Source organism: Mus musculus, chromosome 19, assembly GCF_000001635.26.
Source record: "Mus musculus strain C57BL/6J chromosome 19, GRCm38.p6 C57BL/6J".
In the NCBI taxonomy this organism is placed as follows: Eukaryota; Metazoa; Chordata; class Mammalia; order Rodentia; family Muridae; genus Mus; species Mus musculus.
The window spans coordinates 46,882,749-46,900,389 of record NC_000085.6 but is presented as its reverse complement, the minus strand read 5'-3'; the positions used below and the strand labels follow the sequence as shown (position 1 = coordinate 46,900,389).

The 17,641-nt window shown below is 44.4% G+C and overlaps 1 protein-coding gene across 35 annotated transcripts in view; it reads left to right on the top strand.

Annotated features, from left to right (window-relative positions):
- Window positions 1-15,000, top strand: part of Nt5c2 (5'-nucleotidase, cytosolic II) — a 129,785-nt gene extending 114,785 nt beyond the window's left edge. For 14 of the 35 annotated variants that reach the window (NR_165064.1, NR_165063.1, NR_165067.1 and 11 more), the window contains 13 exons: window positions 1,496-1,587; window positions 1,711-1,768; window positions 2,721-2,814; window positions 3,829-3,882; window positions 5,786-5,869; window positions 6,830-6,871; window positions 7,778-7,885; window positions 8,089-8,155; window positions 8,711-8,881; window positions 10,093-10,144; window positions 10,261-10,321; window positions 10,444-10,620; window positions 11,339-15,000. Coding sequence is in view for 14 of the 35 variants with exons in the window: in NM_001377066.1 (NP_001363995.1) it covers window positions 1,496-1,587; window positions 1,711-1,768; window positions 2,721-2,814; window positions 3,829-3,882; window positions 5,786-5,869; window positions 6,830-6,871; window positions 7,778-7,885; window positions 8,089-8,155; window positions 8,711-8,881; window positions 10,093-10,144; window positions 10,261-10,321; window positions 10,444-10,620; window positions 11,339-11,572 (1,294 nt within the window). In the remaining 21 variants the exon portion in view is untranslated. Of the gene's footprint in view, window positions 1-1,495; window positions 1,588-1,710; window positions 1,769-1,847; window positions 2,063-2,720; window positions 2,815-3,828; window positions 3,883-5,785; window positions 5,870-6,829; window positions 6,872-7,777; window positions 7,886-8,088; window positions 8,156-8,710; window positions 8,882-10,092; window positions 10,145-10,260; window positions 10,322-10,443; window positions 10,621-11,338 lie in introns of all 35 variants that reach the window. The other 21 variants (NR_165065.1, NR_165062.1, NR_165074.1 and 18 more) reach the window with 6 other exon arrangements.
- Window positions 15,001-17,641: the final 2,641 nt, after the last annotated feature.

The window sequence follows — 17,641 nt, the reverse complement described above, 5'->3', positions numbered from 1 at the left end:
AGTATTTCAAAAATAAGTCATTTGTGGGTAAACGTAGATTCATTTACGCTTAGTGCAAAAGGAAAAGATATTAGGGAGAGAATGAACATGGTGGGACATTTCAGTTTTTAAGGTGCAGTGGCAATGAGCTAAAAAGGAGGTCAACGTCCATCTACCTTTGTCACACCTTGTTAGCCTGGGGCTGCAGGTCACAAAACATGCCAGTGTTCCTTCCAATTCCAAGTAGACTGTTTTCTTCTGATATGTATGATGCATTGTCTTCCCCTGACCGGGAATGCGATGACTAACCTAGTTATCAGTCAGTCTGAGTTGTGATTGCCACAGCAGCTGCACCCGTGATTGTCTAAGCCAGCCTTCACTCACTGGCTGGAGGGAGGGCATGCTAGTGTTGCCCCCTTCTGCCAGAAAGCCAGAGAGATGGCTTTCTACTTAGTCTTGAATTGATTAGAAACTTTGTTTCATAAGGGTGATGAAAGGGGTTACTAACCAAGAAACTACTATGATTTTATGGTCGTGACTAGAGTCCATACCATTTGAAGTTAAGTAACTTAAGTAGGAATTTACCCAGCTTACACTGTGTATAAGCTTTATATTTGTTTTCTTTGTCTTTGTGGGGATGTATGTGCAGGTGTGTTCTCAGTCACTCTCCAGCTTATTTGAGATACTGTCCTTGCTTTTGCTTGAATGGTGAGCAGAGTTCCACTCGACCCTTCTTTCTTCCTTCCCCATGGCTAGGGTTACAGGCACACACTGCAGTGCTTGGCACTTACATGGGCATTGGGATTCTAAACAAAAGTTCCTCCTCGTGTCTGCATGGCAAGCACTTTACTGATAGGGGCTGGCCTTGCAAATTAAGTAGGTCAGGTCAGAAGTTGGCCCGCTTTCAGTAAAGAGGAACAGAGAAAAGCACAGCTCAGACGGTAAGGAAGGCTTGCTCTTTGTTCCACACTTCATCCAGGAGAGGAAGTGTCCACTTAGGTGTTGCAGCAGAGCCAGCACACCAGCACCGACAGGAATCCTTTCTGGGTTGTCCTTGCCTCTCTTTGCAGTCACTTCCTTCTGCTTTTAGACTTATTTTATCTTAAAATTTTATTTATTTGTTTTGAGACAAGGCTTCCCTGTGTCACCCTGGCTGGCCTGGCTGCCAGCGCTGGGATTCCAGGGTGAGCACCTGTTCATGCATTAGTCTCCTTAAACATTTGAAGCTCAGTAGTTCCCCTTCAGTCTTAAGAGTTCCCCACGGCCTTCTTGTAGAGGTTGGGTTGTGTGTTCTTAAGTTACCTCCCTAGCACAGGGAGAGCCCTGGGTGCTGTCTATGAAGAGAGCTGTTGAAGGGCTCACCCTGAGCCTGTTCACAGCTGCTCACATTTAATATATGAACTCTTGTCTTTCACATAGCCATCAACATATTTTAATAAAGCATTGAATAGTGATGATTTCCTACAGTTGTTAACTTTTTGTATATCAATTAATTTTTTTTTACATTTTCTTACAGACCAGAAACTAGAGAGCAGTATCCAAATAAATTTATCCAACGAGATGACACTGAACGGTTTTACATTCTGAACACACTATTCAATCTCCCAGGTAGACACCTCTGCTTACTCTGCACACTGCCCCTTTGTTCCAGGGCCATGTCTTCCAGGAAGCTGAGTAAATCAGCTTGATTATGGTACTTACAGCTTATTCATACCTTTTCTTCATTTTCAGAGACCTACCTGTTGGCCTGCCTCGTAGATTTTTTTACTAATTGTCCCAGATACACCAGGTATGTTTATATTACAATTTTCTTCATCCAGTTGATTTTTAAATTAATGTACAGGGTTTTAGAGAACTGGCCATTGTAGGTCTTTTCTGCTTTTCTAAAGTGAATTTAGTGCTAGTGAGAGATGCCACATTGCCAGCCTGAGAGATGGACAGCGCCAGCAGCTCCATGCAGGCTCTCACCTCCCACACGGCCCCTCTCCTTGCCAGTGTGCTGCAGCCATGTTTGGAAGGGACCACTTGTGACTGGGATTGAAGACGGCCAGCAGAGGTGCTAATTGTGACAACTGAGTGGGAGGTTTGTGTGATGCTTATCTGTCCAAGCAGAGTTGCACTGAAACCCCCGACTCATTTCACAGCAGCTGCCCAGGAGCCATCCCGGGATGCTCATGTAGCTTCATTCCCAGGCCCAGCAAGAGCTCACCAAGGAATAAAATAGTGTTTATTTTCTGTAAAGCAAAAATTTGCCTAAGTCTTCACAGGTTAGCCTTTCCTTCTGGGGAGCTGTGTGGCCATTGCTTGATGTGTAACAGCCTCTGTGTTAGAGTCTGCTAACTTCATATCTGAGGCCTTACCCACTTGAGGGCAGTTTGGTGGAAAGTGGAATCCAGATAGAACTGAACGGTGCCTTTGTACCTAGGGACAATGCAGGAAGGTCAGGGAGGGAGAGCCTAGCTTCTAAATGTCTGCGCAGTGAGGCCTGCTTCTAAAGTGAGGAACTTGGTATTATGGGACCTTGGCCTTTTAATTCCATCCTGTAAATTATCCTGTCTCATTGTGTTTGCACACAGTTATTATATTCCATATATCAATATTCTGGCCATTTTAATGCTCAAATGCATTTTGATTAGGGAGCGATTCCCTAGCTAACCACAGCCTGTACCACGTGATGGGAACCTTTGGGTCCCTTGGTCATTTCATTCACCGTTTGTCATGTTCTTTTCATCTTTCTGTAGTTGTGACACAGGATTTAAAGATGGGGACCTCTTCATGTCCTACCGTAGCATGTTCCAGGACGTAAGAGACGCAGTGGACTGGGTCCATTACAAGGTATTTAGAGCCTGCTGCTTTACCCTCCTCTCCCCAGCATGCATCTGTGCTCTGATACTAACTTTGCAAGTGGGCATGTACACAGAGAGCAGAATGCTCCTTTTAAAAAAGAACGTGGAGAGGGCCTGGAGAGATGTCTCAGAGACTAAGAGCACTGGCTGCTCTTGCAGAGAACCTTGATTCAGTTCCTAGCACCCTACAGCAGCTCACAGCCATCTGAAACTCCAGTGCCAGGGGCTCTGACGCCCTCTTGTGGTGTCTCTGGGCACCAGGCATTCATGTGGTACACAGACATGGAAACAGGCAAAACATTTACTCTCATACACATTAACAGAAAAATAAAGACTCTTAAATGCTTTTATTTTTCACCTTTAAAAGGAGTTAAGAGAAATTTGCCTCTTATGTTTATTCTTGTCCGACCATACTGACAGTGTTCTTCAGCCTTGAGGCTCAGCTTTTAAATTTTATTGTTTGCATTTCTGAAAAATATTTAGAAGAATTTTAGTATATGAAATTATACTTACATCTCTTGTGTATGTTGGTCCATTTAAATTTTGTTCAAATAACTCCCACTAGTTAGTATTGGATTTATATTTACTATAAACTTTAATAAACTATGAAAAGTTTTAATTTTCTATTTAAAATGTGAATACTTTTATATTTGAAATCTTTTTTTGTCTAACATTTTTCATTTTGGTAAACAGAATATTTATTTGTTTGATAGTCAGTACAAGTTTTTTAGTAAAAGTTAACAGTAGACTTACAGGTCAAGTGTGGTGGTCTACTCCACAATCCAGGTTCAAGGCTAACCTGGGTTACAACGTAAAGCTTTGTCTCAGACAATCAATCTTGATTTGTGAGATGGACATGATATCCTAAATCTGTAATCTTAGTACTTAGGGGGCAAAGGCAGGAAGATGAGCCAGCTGGGGCTATAGAGCAATAACTTAAAAAATAAAAAGGAAACAACCCCCCTGGTTTTATTCTTTTCTTATTTCTTTCTCTTCCTCCCAGGGCTCCCTTAAGGAGAAGACGGTTGAAAATCTTGAGAAGTATGTCGTCAAGGATGTAAGTATGGAAGAGGGAAACAGGTCTGCATGGTGGCTCCTTTTGCCTTATAAAGATAAGAAGGCCAAGCCTGTTTATCGTGACGTAGATGAGAAAAGTCACTTGCAGCATAGTCACAAAAAATGTCTGCCAGCATGTAGTTTCACTTGTTTTCCCTGTTTTCTGAGAAACAAGACTTTGTATTTAATGTTTTAGCTCTAATTATTGCAGCTAGACGGTACTGTGTGCACAGCTCCACGCAGTGATTGATACCTTATACTATGTAATTGTCGTCAACTATGAGGTAGAGGCTACTGTTACTTTTTAAAGAAATGCTTAAATGTCATGTGGAAGGTCACACAGTTAGAAGGTCAGTCATTGGCCAAGACTAACACCCAAATCTTATCTTATCTCTTCTCTTCTCTTCCCTTCCCTTCCCTTCCCTTCCCTTCCCTTCCCTTCCCTTCCCTTCCCTTCCCTTCCCTTCCCTTCCCTTCCCTTCCCTTCCCTTCCCTTCCCTTCCCTTCCCTTCCCTTCCCTTCCCTTCCCTTCCCTTCTCTTCTCTTCTCTTCTCTTCTCTCCTTTCTTTCTTTCTTTCTTTCTTTCTTTCTTTCTTTCTTTCTTTCTTTCTTTCTTTCTTTCTTTCTAGTTTTTTGAGACAGGGTTTTTCTGTGTAGCCCTGGCTGTCCTGGAACTCACTCTGTAGACCAGGCTGGCCTTGAACTCAGAAATCCGCCTGCCTCTGCCTCCCGAGTGCTGGGATTAAAGGTGTGTGTCACCACGCCCAGCTGTCACACCCAAATCTTAAGCATTGCAGATGATCCATTAAAAAGTGTGCACGGGTCTGACTGACTTAAGTGTCTCTACCCTGTTAGCAAAAAAATAAATAATGAGCACAGCTTTAAGATACATTAAAGACTAGTGAGTATCTTAAATAGCTGGAGTTCATGATATTTTTTACTAATTTAAAAATTTTTTATAGTTATGATGCAGTATTAATGTTACTTTTAAAGGAGTGTATGTGGAGCACATAGGAAGTATAGATGTGCATGTATATGTGTGTATAATCTCAACTTTTCTGTAAGGCTATGTTTTTTAAAACACGAAGTCACGGGCTGGTGTGCTTCCAGCTCTGGGTGACCTGATACCTCCACCTGGCCCCTCCATGCACGTGCACACCCCACAGAGATTGGTAACTAAAAATAATAAGAAAAGACATTTATCCACATATGGAATCCTAAGATATAGTAACGTACTTTTCTATAGAGTAAAAACGAATGCAGTAATAATGTCTCTGGGTTTATGCCACCATCCCTTCCCCTCCTGTCAAACTGCCACCTGCCTTCCCCGCCACCCCCACTCCCTTTCCATTATTGCTTCAAGAAAGACCACTGAACAGTTGGACCCAGTTTGTGCAAAGGAGCCTTCTTGTGAAAAGTGGTGCTTTTGTTTCTAGGCACATGAGCTGTTAGAATTTCCTTATTTTTCTTCAGTTGAGTGTGGATATTTCTAGGTAGCACCTGTACCTATTGTTATATTCTGCAAAGTTTAATGAAGCCACAGTGTGTACAGTAGCAGAATATTTAATAATCTTCATACAGAATTTTAGTACAGTTTGAAAATCATGTTCTGAACTTCAGTATAGGTAAATCCCATAGGTAAATCACAAAGTAATTTAAACTCTTTTCTGAGACAGACATGAAGATGGTAAAGATCTCGTACTAATGGCCATATACTTATTTATGTAAAGTACATACTGTATATGTTAATACTTTTAAAACTTAATAATGTAGATTTTTAAATGCAGATTTCTGAAATCAACCAACTAATCCTTAAAAAGGCTGTTCCCCTGTTCCTCTGCGGTCAGAGTTTGAGTCTGTGATGACCGACACTGACATCCTCTGTCACTGTTTCACCATTTCAGGGCAAGTTGCCGTTGCTTCTGAGCCGAATGAAGGAAGTAGGGAAAGTGTTTCTGGCTACTAACAGTGACTATAAGTACACAGATGTAAGTACTTAGTGTCTGTGTCTGCTTTTCTAGGGCGGGGCGCTGACCCAGAGGGCTGGGGAGCCAGTGAGGAGGGCTAACAGTGCATAGGACACAGACATGCGGAGTTACTGCAGTTTTTCCTAAGCATCCTTTTTTTGACTGTTATAGTGGCTATTTAAAAGTTTTAATTTGGGAAAGTTATTTAAAGGCTTTGTGCTAATATAATGACTTCTCTTCCTTTTAAGAGCATTATTTATGTATATCTGAGAAATCACAGTCTTTCTTTTACATCCTCTTGCTGTTGGAAATCCTGTAATGAAAGATGATAACAATCTTTTGAATCTTAGAAATCAAAACTTACCACCTCTTAATATTTAAATTTTAAAAAATGATGGCTAAGGGGGCTGGAGAGATGGCTCAGTGGTTAAAAGCACCAACTGCTCTTCCAGAGATCCTGAGTTCAATTCCTAGCAACCACATGGTGGCTCACAACCATCTGTAATGAGATCTGATGCCCTCTTATGGTGTGCATGAAGATAGAGACCGTGTACTCATATACATTAAATAAATAAATTAAAAAAAAATGATGGTTAAAGGATACAGAAGGGGGGAACAAACCACACAAAGTCCAAATTCAAACACCTTACTTTTGCTGATGCAATTGTAGGCTAAAATCCTAGCAGAAAGTTCTGCCCCTGCCCCCGTGCACTGAAATAAAATGCAGTGCGCCAGCTTGTGGGAGTCATTGCTTTTCTCTGAGCCCCATGTTTGTTATCTCCACACGTGACTTCAGGAGAGCTGTCTGGGGAAGGTGGGGAACTCGTGTCTGTGCCTTTGCCTGATGAAGCATTAGTTTTTAACTTCCTCTGCCGTGATTTCATGAGCTGTGGAGAAGATAAGGATGCCGCCCATCTCACATGTAGAAAGCCTGTGTCTGTCTTGAGCAGAAGTCACATGTGCACCTTTCTCTTTCCCCAGAAAATCATGACTTACCTGTTTGATTTCCCGCATGGCCCCAAGGTATTATAGTAATTTATTATATGTCATTTTTTAAACTAATTTACTATACCTTGTATTAACTAATAATGAATCCATTTAATCCTCCTAGAAAATCCTAGTTTTAGAAGGCCTAGTGTTTAATCAGCATTGAAAGAAGTAATCCAGGACTAGAAGAATTAAAAATCTCCAGTAATCTAAATATTTACTAGATAGAAATAAAATGAATGTTTATGTAGTCTGTAGTGAATAGGATTAAAGTAAGTTTTAGAGCAGAGTTGTGTGTGTTGTGAGGAGTCATAGGTTGAGGGTGATGCTAGTTTAACAGAAACATGATGTCATGTGGACATCCTTGACAGTTTCTAGATAGTTACTGTTAAGTGTTGCACCGAGAAAGAGGCTAACTTTGGTGTTTAAGTCTTTCTGTGGTATGAGCACACTTAGACTAAAGAACAAAGCCTGCAGCTTAGTCATACACTTAAGAATTTTAATCCTTGGCTTCCATGAGTAAGCTTCAGCAAATACTAAAATTACATTGTGTAGTACCCTTCAGGCTGGCTTGAAAAGGTTAGCATCATAGTTCCATCTCAGAATGCCAAGAGTGTTAGTCGGCATAGATGCCATCTCTGGGATGAGCTGAGAGGCCAGTGGCAACCTAGAACAGTCGGTCTGAGAACAAATAGAACCTCCCCAGTTTGTCCCTTGAATTGTAGCTTTCATCTGCCTAGCTTTTCTCATACTTCATGTTTAAAAGCACTGTGAAATAAATTGCTATACTTCAGAGATAAATAATTCACACTGTGGAGTTATCAAAGCCGATCATTACTCACACTGTCAGCTCCCCAAAACCTTATTCTAAATTTCCTTGTCGTTGATGACTTCCTTAAGTCTGAGGGGTTCGTGATGTGACTGTGCTGACTCTGTCCCCAGCCCGGGAGCTCCCACCGGCCGTGGCAGTCCTACTTTGACCTGATTTTGGTGGATGCTCGGAAACCACTCTTTTTTGGAGAAGGCACAGTGCTGCGTCAGGTGGACACTGTAAGTGAGAAGGCAGTGTGTTCTAGGACATGCTCCTTCATGCTCACCTTTCCATGGCCGTAACTTCTCTCTTGAAGTTGGGAGTGTGATCTGATCTGACCTAGCCCAATAGAGTTTAAGAAGAATGGGTGCTTGGGTCAGGTGGCCTGGGAGAGAGCGTGGTCAAATGCCACAAAATTTCAGTCTTTATTCTCTCTACCCAGAAAACTGGAAAACTGAAAATTGGCACCTACACGGGCCCCCTGCAGCACGGCATTGTCTACTCAGGGGGTGAGTGAACTGTCTGTCTGTCTCCCTTTGTTCTGGGCACCTCTGCATGGTGATCTTTGGCTTCACTGTGAAAATTCTCAGCAGAGTACCACATAACAGGACCAGAAATGTCATCTTCCGAGTCATCTGCAGGGAAAGCCAGGAGGGTTAACTTTTACTGAAAAGATCCTTCTGTCCTCTGTTGAGGGTTTGTCTCAGTTCTGAAACCATTTTGGGATTTTTCTTTTCTTAAAGCCATGTAGCTGCATTTAATGTCAAGAGTCAGAAGCAGTTGAGTAGAGCCAACTTAATGTTAAATGTGTGATGAGAACTGGTCATGGTACCTTTGGTGGCTCTGAAGACAGACCCGAGCGAGGCCTCTCACATGCTGCATAAGCACTGATACTGGGGTTCTGATACTGCCTTCCTGGGGTTCTTACACGGGAGATAGAGCTTAACCTTTGTCTTTCAGAAAGGCTCCTTTCCTGTAATTATAAATGTCTTTAGCATATATGTTGCTGTGGTGCTTTGGACGCTTTCTTTAACAGAGAAACGTTTCTCATTTATCCCTTGCAGGTTCATCTGATACAATCTGTGACCTGTTGGGAGCTAAGGGCAAAGACATTTTGTATATTGGAGATCACATTTTTGGAGACATTCTGAAGTCAAAGAAACGGCAAGGGTGGAGGACTTTCTTGGTGATTCCTGAGCTTGCGCAGGAGCTCCACGTCTGGACGGACAAGAGTTGTAAGGACTGTCCCTCTCAGCTCGGGCCTTCGCCTCACGTCTGTACCTTACGTGACGGCTTGAACTTGATTCTCTTACAGAAACCATTACTCAGTCATTTCACACAACTATGGAATGTGTGTGTGCGTGTGTGTGTGTGTGTGTGTGTGTGTGTGTGTGTGTACTTCGCAGATTTTCACAGTCCTTCGAGGTAGTGTAAACTGTTTCTGCCCTGAGATGAATTACAGTAACAGTTTGTGAACTACAACATCCACTTCGGTCTGTGGGCCACACTTCTCCAACCATAGCCTGCAGCCTCCTTCCTAACACTCTGTTTGTGATTCTGGGGCAGCAATGGCTCTGAATGCTAATAACCGGGTATTCGTGAAGACAGAAGCCAAGTTACATTCTTAAGCCAAGCCACCTAGCGTTATGTGGTACCCGCCCTTCAGCTGGGCTGCAGGTGGCTGCATATCGGCGCACCACTGTCACTGTGCTAAGACTTACCAGTTCTGCCAGCGTGGCCTGTGCTGATGGGAACTCTGGCTTCTCTTCTCAAAGTCTGCATGCATCTTGGGCCTTGTTCTGTTCTCCCTTATATGAAAATGGGAGCAACAGTAGTATCTGCTCCAACCTGGGCTCTACTGAGATAGGCAGTGGACAAACACAGAAAAGGGAAACGGTGGTGGTTCTTCTCAGTGACGACACAGTCAGAACGGCTCTTCTTGACTGTAAAGATGGTAGGAGTTCACTTTTTTGTTTGTTTCTTTTTGTTTTTGTTTTTGTTTTTCGAGACAGGGTTTCTCTGTATAGCCCTGGCTGTCCTGGAACTCACTCTGTAGACCAGGATGGCCTCGAACTCAGAAATCTACCTGCCTCTACCTCCCGAGTGCTGGGATTAAAGGCGTGCGCCACCACGCCCGGCTTGCCCACACATTTTACACTTCCCACCTATGAAGTTGAACAGTGATGGTAGACAAGTCACCTAATTCTTAGTCAAGGCTCAGTAAGGGTGCTTGCTGCTGAACTTGACCTGAGCTCAGTCCCCAGAATCCGCATGGTGAGAACTGTCGCCCACACACTGTCCTCTGACTTCACATACCCCATGGCATGTGCAAGCCCATACACATCCACGCATAGCTGAGATTTCAGCAGTTTGAACATCATTTAAAAGGTACTTTTGCTTGATTTGTGTAAAACATTTTCTTTTCCTTTCCAAACTTTAACTGTAGCACTCTTTGAAGAACTTCAAAGCTTGGATATTTTCTTGGCTGAACTCTACAAGTAAGTTTCCCAACTCCACAACTTATGGCCAAAGACCACCTACCTCTCCACGAGTGACTAACATAGGGAGGTGTGCTCTCCTAGAGATCTTCACCACGTTCTCCTCTTGTTCCCAGGCACCTGGACAGCAGTAGCAATGAGCGCCCGGACATTAGTTCCATCCAGAGACGGATTAAGGTATCCAGATGGGATTTGGGAAAAAACGTGGGAAGTCAGTTGTCTGAGTCATTTTCATGTTTGATTTGATGCAGGGACTTGTATGTAGTTGCATAGCTGAGACCTTTTTTTTTTTTTTTTAGAAAGTAACTCATGACATGGACATGTGCTATGGGATGATGGGAAGCCTGTTCCGCAGCGGCTCCCGGCAGACACTCTTTGCCAGCCAAGTGATGCGCTATGCAGATCTCTATGCGGCCTCGTTCATCAACCTGCTGTACTACCCATTCAGCTACCTCTTCAGAGCTGCCCATGTCCTGGTGAGTACCGTTACTTTTGATTGACAGTTAAGATGGACCATAGAGATGCTAGAGAGATGGCCCAGTGGTGAAGAGCACTGGCTTCTCTTCCAGAGGTCATGAGTTCAATCCCCAGCAACCACATGGTAGCTCACAGCCATCTGTAATGGGATTGGATATCCTCTTCTGGTGTGTCTGAAGACAGCGACAGTGTACTCACATACATAAAATAAATAAATAAATCTTAAAAAAAAATGCGGGGTGTATTGGTGCATACCTTTAATCCTAGTGCCTGGGAGGTACTGATCTCTGATTTAGGGTTACATTGAGAGGTGCCCTACCCCACCCCCCAAAAAAGACTTGTTAGTGCTAATTGAAATAATTTTTTTTGGTTTTTCGAGACAGGGTTTCTCTGTGTAGCCCTGGCTTCCTGGAACTCATTTTGTAGACCAGGCTGGCCTCAAACTCAGAAATCCGCCTGCCTCTGCCTCCCGAGTGCTGGGATTAAAGGCGTGCGCCACCACACCTGGCAATATAACTGTTTTTATATGTATGTCCTGATACTGCTGTTGCAGGGCAGGGCTGGCTAAGGAAGTATAAAAGCATCCGTAAGGTTTCTTACGGATTTCCATGCTGTAGGGAGGGAGCGGAGCTTAGGCACTCCTGCTTGGGAAGCGGAGTGGTTAGCACAGTACTCACTTTCGCTCTGCCTACAGCCTGAGTGTTTGCTTTGCTCTAGATGCCGCACGAGTCAACGGTGGAACACACGCATGTGGATATCAATGAGATGGAGTCCCCTCTCGCCACCCGGAACCGCACGTCAGTGGATTTCAAAGACACTGACTATAAGCGACACCAGCTTACAAGGTCCATTAGTGAGATCAAGCCCCCCAACCTCTTCCCGCTGGCCCCCCAGGAGATCACACACTGCCATGATGAAGATGATGATGAAGAGGAAGAAGAGGAAGAATAGGAAGGCAGACTAGAAACCGGAGCACCCATCAAGTCTGTCAGACTCACGGGGTGAGGGGTGGCCTGTTTGGATTCTGTTAGGGAGGGTGGGAGGACTCCATCAGAAGTCCTGGAAAGTTTGGAAAGTTTCTCAAGGCTTTAAATAATTCTAATCATAGCTACTTCAGTTTTGTGTATCTGTTCTCTGCAGATGGTTTGAAACTGTATAGGAAGAACAGGTAAAGGCAGGTGGAGTGCACACAGATCGCACCACATGGCTTGTAATGATTTTCTGTGTCTGTCATCGTCAGCGTGTCATCTGGATGTACGAAGGTAGTAAAAAAGGGTTTCAGAACAGAGCCACGGGACTGGTAGGAAGAGGAGATCCACAAATGCTGTATACAGGCTGTACCGCTGCTTCAAACCCCACTTGTCCAGTGCTTCACAGTGTTGCTAATCAGTGGAGAAATACATGCTTTCATTATCAAGTGTAGTCAGCCGTCTGTTGAGGTCAGGTTTCCTTCCGTTAGCTTTTGGGTTTCCTCGGTGGCTCTGGCAAGGCTGCTGCTGTGTCATTCGGTGCCTTTGTGAGTTTCCTTGCTGTAGGTGATTCTTGACTGTGGGGATTGGAATTTGAGGCAGAAGTTACCATCCCTACTACATTTTTTAAAGTTGGTAGCACAAATGCTTTTTATTCTATGAAAACAATCCTTTTGGGGAATGTACCTGAAGAGTACAGAGGAGCAAGTTCCCAGAGCAGCAGCCACGGCATCGTGGCCTGCAGGTGCACCCTCCTCCTCGCCACAGTCAGTCAGTTCCCGTGACAGGAAACGACCTTGTGTTCTGAGGAGAGCGTGAAGGCTGTGCCTGCCCTGCCAGTGCAGGGAGCTGTCCCGCACTTGAGCAGTGTCAGAGATTCTTGCTTTAACTTTGATTTGCTTTCTCCCATTCTTGGCCCTGGTCACTAGGGTCCTGGCTATTCTAGAACTCAGTAAAATGTATGTCTAATGCTAACATTGGCCCTTGTGTAGTACAACTATTAGCCGTCACAGCTATTGCTCTTCAAATGGCTTTAGGGTTGGTGTTCTTTTTAAGGGAAATACATTTTCAAAATTGCTCACCATATCTGTATCACTTTTAGTTAAAAACATGCTTATATGTACAGTGTTTCATGGGTATAAGGATTTTTTTTCACTGAGGTTTTAGGCATTTTTTAAAAAGACAAATTTTCTCTATGTAGCCCTGGCTGTCCTGGGACATGTTCAGTATGTAGAGCAGACTGGCCTTGAACTCAAAGAGGTGTGCCTGTCTCTGCCTCCCGGGTGCTGGGATTAAAGGCGTGCAGCACCTTGCCTGGCTTGTTTTAAAGTAATCATTGAAGGTATGGAGCACAGCCACTGAGCCAAGGCTGCAGCTGCCAGCACTCACTGACTTTACAGTAAGTCATTTCAAGTAACGTGCATTCGGACTGAAATTTCTGGAACATGTACGTGGCCTATTAGTTGTCATCTCTGTTTTTAAAATTTAGAGACTACCGTATTCACCCTAGTTACTATTCTCATTTAAATTGTCATTGAGGACATTGCCTAGTTTGACAGTGTTAAGCCTTCTCAAGCCCAGATCACCTCTGCGTGGCATGTGACAACTGCAGAGTCACCTTGCATTAGTTCATTCCTTAGAGCAGAGGTGGATATCACTCAGTTTGCTTTCTATGTTTTACTGTGTTGTGTGGATACAACAGTTTGTTACTGGCCAGATGACACTGTCAGCCAGGTGACTCACCAGGAGAGCTAGCGAGCGAGCAAGCACTTCAAGTGGCTGTGAAAAGCACGCAGTTGCAAGAACTCCACGTTAAGTCACCAGAAGGAGCTGCTAAGGAGCTTTGTGAGAGACCAGCTGGTGATTTCCCACACGTTCCCAGATGTGCTGGGAGGTCTGTCTGGGGCAGGTGACTGGACATTTCAGAATGGAAAACAGGGATTGTCTGTCATCAGTAAACTTCTCCACCGTTTTCCTAAGTCTGAATAATTTAGAGGACAGAAATGGCAGCCCGCCCTTCCGTCACTCTTCAGAACCTTTCCTAGGAGTTCTGAAAACACTCAGTTTTCAGGCTTTGTAGAGCATCAGAATTTAGGAATCCTTTCTTCATGCTAGACTGAGCTCCCAAGACTGGAGTGTGTGACACTAGGGAGTCCGGTGTTCCCAGTCCTACTGGGTCTCACGGCCACAGAGGTGCGCCAGGAGAACAAACACCCAAGTGTCTCAGAAACATCTGGGGCAGAGAAAATTCAATGTTTATTTTATACCCAAGATTCTCCTTTACCATAAGCATAGATCTGCAGAGATCCATGGAGTAAGCTATGCGCCCTTCAAGTTGCTCTTTAAATTTTGTTTAAAGTAGAAATAGAATAACTAAATGAGCTACAAATCTGTAAGTCACATTCTATGGGCAGTTACAGGTCAGATTTAAAAGTAGCTTGCCCATGTTTAGATATTTATAAATCAGACTTGTTTGTTTAACAACTTTAAAGTCCTGCAAGTTTTCCAGGGCTTCTGGGGCACTTTTAAATCCTCTGCTTATTCACCACAAATAGCCTGAGATAAACAACTGCATATTTAAGACTGTATTAGGACAGGAACTTCGCTCACATTCCATGTTATGGAAACTATTTAAGCTCTTTCTGACGGTGGGAAAGTGGTTACTAAGATCCATCTATTGCTGTGCTGCCAGCCGCCTTCTTCCCCATGTGGTTTGAGAGTTAGGCCCTCAATCCTTAGTTTCTCATGGCATTCTTTCTTGGTGACTAGAATTAGCTTCTCTTGCAGTTTTTCCTCAGAGGGAATGATTTCTAATCATACACTTGGGATGCCCAAGTCTGGAGTCCTTACCAAAGATGAAACAAAAGCATGCACTATAGTAAGATGCATAGAGGATCTACATGCATGTGACGTCAAAAAGCAGAGCCTGATTGCAGCCCACATTGCCTGCCACACTAACAGGGAACCAGCACCTAAGCTCCCCACTGCTGTCCAGAAGAAGCAAGAAGCAGCTCTAGAAAGAATATTCAGTTACGAAACACGAAACTTTTCTCCTCATTGCTTTTCCCTGCTTCTCAACCTATGGAGACAACAGTGTAATGGTGTCCAGCAAAACAGTAATGGCAAGAAGTGAAATGTTGCCATGTGCCATACCAATGTGTCAGTCAGCAACAGACCATGCATATTACGGTGGCCCCATAAGGTGCAGCTGTCTGGTTTGTGAGTACTCATGCCTGCTGTTCCCGTGAGGTCACCTCATGACACATTCCCACTGTGAAATGATGCACAGCTCCCAAGATCCTTTTAGAGCCAAAACATGAAACTGCACCAGATTCACCTCTCAGGCTTGGACACCACATGGAAAGTAAGCAGAATTTTTCCAACTAAATAAAATTCCCAGTTTTGAGCCTGGCCACTTGAGGTTTCTTTACACGGGGTATAGTGCCCAAACTCCGTCTTGTGGCTAGAGTAAGAGCAGGGAGCTGTTTGACACTTAACTCTTCCCAGGGGACCTGTAGATGAGACCCCGAGGCCAGGAGCCTGTGTACTGCACACATTGTCTCCATGGAGATAGCGACTATCCTTCAAGCCTCAAGACCAGATAGTTTACAAGTAGACCTTCCCAGCATTGAAAAGTTTACTAAATGGCCATGGCCATTCCTTACTGAGAGCTAGCCCTACCTGCCTCCAGGTAGAGGGGGGGGTTAAAGATAAGGTTTCTTTATGTAACAAGCCCAAGCCCTGGCTGTCCTGGACTCGCTTTGTAGATCAGGTTGGCCTTGAACTCACAGATCTGCCCACCTCTGAGAGGTTCTTAACAAAGTTAACCTTGGATTTGAGGATATGTAATTTAAGCATGTGATTGCTAGAGTCTGATGTAGAAGTGGGCTCAGTCTCAGGACCTCAGAGCCACTAACAGCAGCAGGAAGCACTTCACACAGCCCAGCCCAGCAGTTATTCCTCGTCAGGTCGTCTGCCAGGACAAAAACGCCATGCCCAACTTAAGACAAGGGCCATATAACCAATTCCTTTATCCAAGGACTTACGGAACGTTCTACCTGGAAGTCAGAGGCCTCACAGACATGAGGCCCTCTGAAGGGAAATGAAATCGCAGCAAAAGGGCCATCAGCAGTCTAACTAAACTTGTTGGACTTTAGTGAGGGATATGTCATTAGATTGTAGAACTAGGAGGGCATTGTAGCTCAGTGGTCAGACACTTGGCTGGCGTGTGTAGGGTTTGATCTCCAGCAAAGTACAAGTTGCCAAAAGTCAGTGCCAGGCTAGGGAGAGTTCAGTCTGCCACTCTGCACAGCGTCTTCCTTCTGCTTGGGATCTGTTTCTATGAAGCACTGAGCTCAACGAAGCTCAGAAATGTCCAGGCGCAGGAGTGTGACGGGTGGCACAGGGCTCCTCACAGCACAACTACCTCCATGCTCCTTGGGCAGTTTGTAATGCTCAGCCATCTCAAGAGCTGTCCAGATGAAGACCCAAGCACAGCAGTTGGCGCAGAGGGCATGTGCTGTGGCCATCTTCCTGCCCTGAGCTGTGCCCTGTGTCTAGGGAAAGGGAGTTGGACACTGGACCAGGATGCAGGTGCAGTCATTCTCCTCCTAGGCAGTGATCAGACAGACAGACAGACAGGTTTTACAGTCAGCCTTGTCGATATGCCGCTGAAATGTTCCCACAGGACAAGTGTTAAGTAAAAGAGATGTCATTGTCAAATACAGTAGGGACTCTTGAGCCACTAGAAGCTTGTTTCTTAGTGCATGGACTTGCTTGGGATGTAAAATAAAGACTTTCAGAAAGGGGCAGCCAGTTAGTGGATTCACCTAGCACCTTGAGACTCATCCAGATGTTGTGGGTCTTCTCATCCACCAAGTGACAACAGAAGATGAGGGTCATTCTCAATTACCGAAGAACATCTAATATGCCTCCACACCTGTGGCCTTGTATCACTTGAGGGTGACTCACCCATGAACTGACTTTCCTCACTGGTTTAGAGGAGCTAAATAGCCATTTTTATCTTCAAGAGCCAACTGAGACGCCTGTACAAAGAAGCCTTTGTTACTGCCAAGGAAAACCTAGTGTGTCACTAGGCAAGTCAGATGGATACTTGTACGTTTCCTAGGGAAGAGCTGGTGGGGGCGCACCTCATTCCTCAGAAGAGCATCCCCCAAACCAGCTGTGTACCAGGCTGTAACATGCAGGTACTCAACCTGCAGTGTCTGTCCAGAGGAGACGCCCTGATGTGAACCGGTCTGCCTTTCCCACAAGGAAAGCCATGTAAACCGGTACGGGACCACGGCTGAAGAAAACAAAATGGTTGGTGTCACACAGAGGAAAGAGGGAACACACAGCTGCTAAAAGGGTGAACAGAAAATCATTTATCTAAATAGAAGAATAGAAATAAACAAAACCTTTTAAAAACAATCACAAGATTTACAAATAAATTGGTACAAATAAATAGGTATTGTAAATCTACAACATTTGGATTATAAACGCGTCTGTTATGACAGCTTGTGCATATGACCTGTGTTTAGCTTTCTCTTGATGCCACTGCTCAAATGCATGAAATGTACGCCATGATACCGTGGGTACGACTGAGGAGGGTGGAAATCAGACAAAGCAGGGCTTACGTTTGGCCCAAGGCAATGCTGGTAACTGGGCCTTAATACCAGGAAGAGGCATGGTCAGAGCCTAGATGGGCAGCTTCCACTACAGATAGATCCTGCAATGCAAGTGAGCGGTAGAAGCCATTGATCTAGCTTGGGTGTGGATGAGGAAGGAGGCTCTGGTCTCAGCCATAGCGAAGAGACCCAGTTACCAAAACACCTCGTCTGCAGTAACTCATGGAGACGTGAGAAGTTCTGCCCCATCTACCTCCCAGATACTGGCCAGCAGGAATGGACTGGGGTAAGGCAATGAAAGAAGCTGGGGTAAGAGCAGCAATATGGTTTTTTTTTTCCTTTTAAACAGAAAATACCACCACCCTCTCACCCAATAAGGGACAACAGAACCCTAGGCTCAGTGGATGAGGGGCTTCCAAACAGTG